This window comes from Echinops telfairi, unplaced genomic scaffold, assembly GCF_000313985.2.
Source record: "Echinops telfairi isolate 266 unplaced genomic scaffold, ASM31398v2 ScPeMD7_1;HRSCAF=3_0, whole genome shotgun sequence".
Classification (NCBI taxonomy): Eukaryota; Metazoa; Chordata; class Mammalia; order Afrosoricida; family Tenrecidae; genus Echinops; species Echinops telfairi.
The window spans coordinates 8,052,266-8,053,715 of NW_022103896.1; the positions used below are offsets into that span (position 1 = coordinate 8,052,266).

Below are 1,450 nucleotides of genomic sequence, written 5' to 3' on the forward strand. Positions count from 1 at the left end.
TCCCCTCCCTTCCCACACTGCAGGCTCCCTGCACTCAGTGAGGCTACCCAGGAGACAAGCACAGCTCGGATCGGGTTACTGAGAGAACCTGGACTCAACATCGCTGTCTCCCCAGGATTGGAGGGTTGGGGTCTCTGGGGTTTCGGTCAGAGCAGCCAGGCCAATGGGGGATCACAAGCAACACAGGCTCCTGAATGAAAGGATGGGTCCCATGAACAGAGGGAGAGGGCAAAGAGGGGAGGGAAGCAAGGAGACAGAGGGAGGGAGGAAAAGAGGGAAGCGGAGGAGGACCAGAAGGGCTTTCTTCTCCTCACAGTCACACTGATGGTCAAGGGTTAGAAGTGAAAGTGGAAGCGCAGGGTGGAAAGAGATGGGTGCTGCTCCTTCATCTGCCGCCATCACCCCCACCAGCCATCCCCACAGAGGCCTCCTGCTCACAAGATTTCCTGTTCCAGGCTCAACTCACAGGGGTGCCAGGCGAGTGCCCCTGGACTGTAGGTTCACACGGGGCCAAACCCTCTAAGACTAAATTGTTCATGCTCAGGAAGCAGCCCTGTTTCGTGGCCGTGGCTCTTTGGGAGGGGGACGGAAGCAAAGACAAAAACTGGCACCTGCTGGAGAACCCCAAGGGCCCGCACTTGCTTTCCTGCCTCCAGGGGGTCACTGAACTAACACCGTTGAGTGGGGGAGGGAGCTGGGAAGCTCTCGGGCTGTGTGAGATCAGACTCCTCTGGGCCCCAGTCTCCTGATCTGGAAGCTGGGGTGACCCCTGTCCTACCACCTCATTGGAATAGCGTGGGGCCCAAGGAAATCAGTCACTGTGAGCCACGTAAGAGTGCTTAAAAAATGGCCCATTTTACTACAAAACACAAACCCTAAGCGGCGTCTATAATTCAACAAATAACCAAATAAATTGATGCAGAAGAACCACATGTCAGAATATATGTTTTCTTATGTCCCTGAAATCGGCGAGGGCCACCTGGCACCGAGGACATTGGCCAATGTTCTCTGGAGCCTCTCAAAGGCTACTGCCTGCCATGCCACTGCCACTGCCACACACTGCACAGTCCCTCCCTGCTCGGGCCCAGGCCTCACCCAACTTCCGGAAGACATGGGTGGTCCCCTCCCGGAGCAGCAGTCGGCAGTCCTGGCCCTGCAGGCTGTGTGTGCAGCTCTGAGTGTCCGGATAGAACATGCATCTCACAGCCCCAGCTTGGGACTGCAGAGTGGTGACGATGCAGGCCTGGTGACGGGAGCACTCTGGAGAGAAGAAGCAAAAGAGAGGTCACTTCAGGTAGCCATATGTCCATGTGCCTCCCTGTCCACTCATGCATCCGTGCGTCCATCTGTCCACCCACTTATTCATTCACCCATGCATCTGTCCACCTGCCCACTCATTCATCCATCCATTCATTCAATCTTCATCTACCCACCCCTCATCCCTCCATCC

General features: G+C 56.1%; 1 protein-coding gene across 1 annotated transcript in view; it reads right to left on the reverse strand.

The window, feature by feature from the left end:
• The window catches only part of TG (thyroglobulin), a 189,613-nt gene that overhangs the window by 86,573 nt on the left and 101,590 nt on the right, over positions 1 to 1,450 (reverse strand). Inside the window, exon 37 of the mRNA XM_004697385.1 lies at positions 1,096 to 1,260. Coding sequence (XP_004697442.1) covers positions 1,096 to 1,260 — 165 coding nt within the window. The remainder of the gene's footprint in view (positions 1 to 1,095; positions 1,261 to 1,450) is intronic.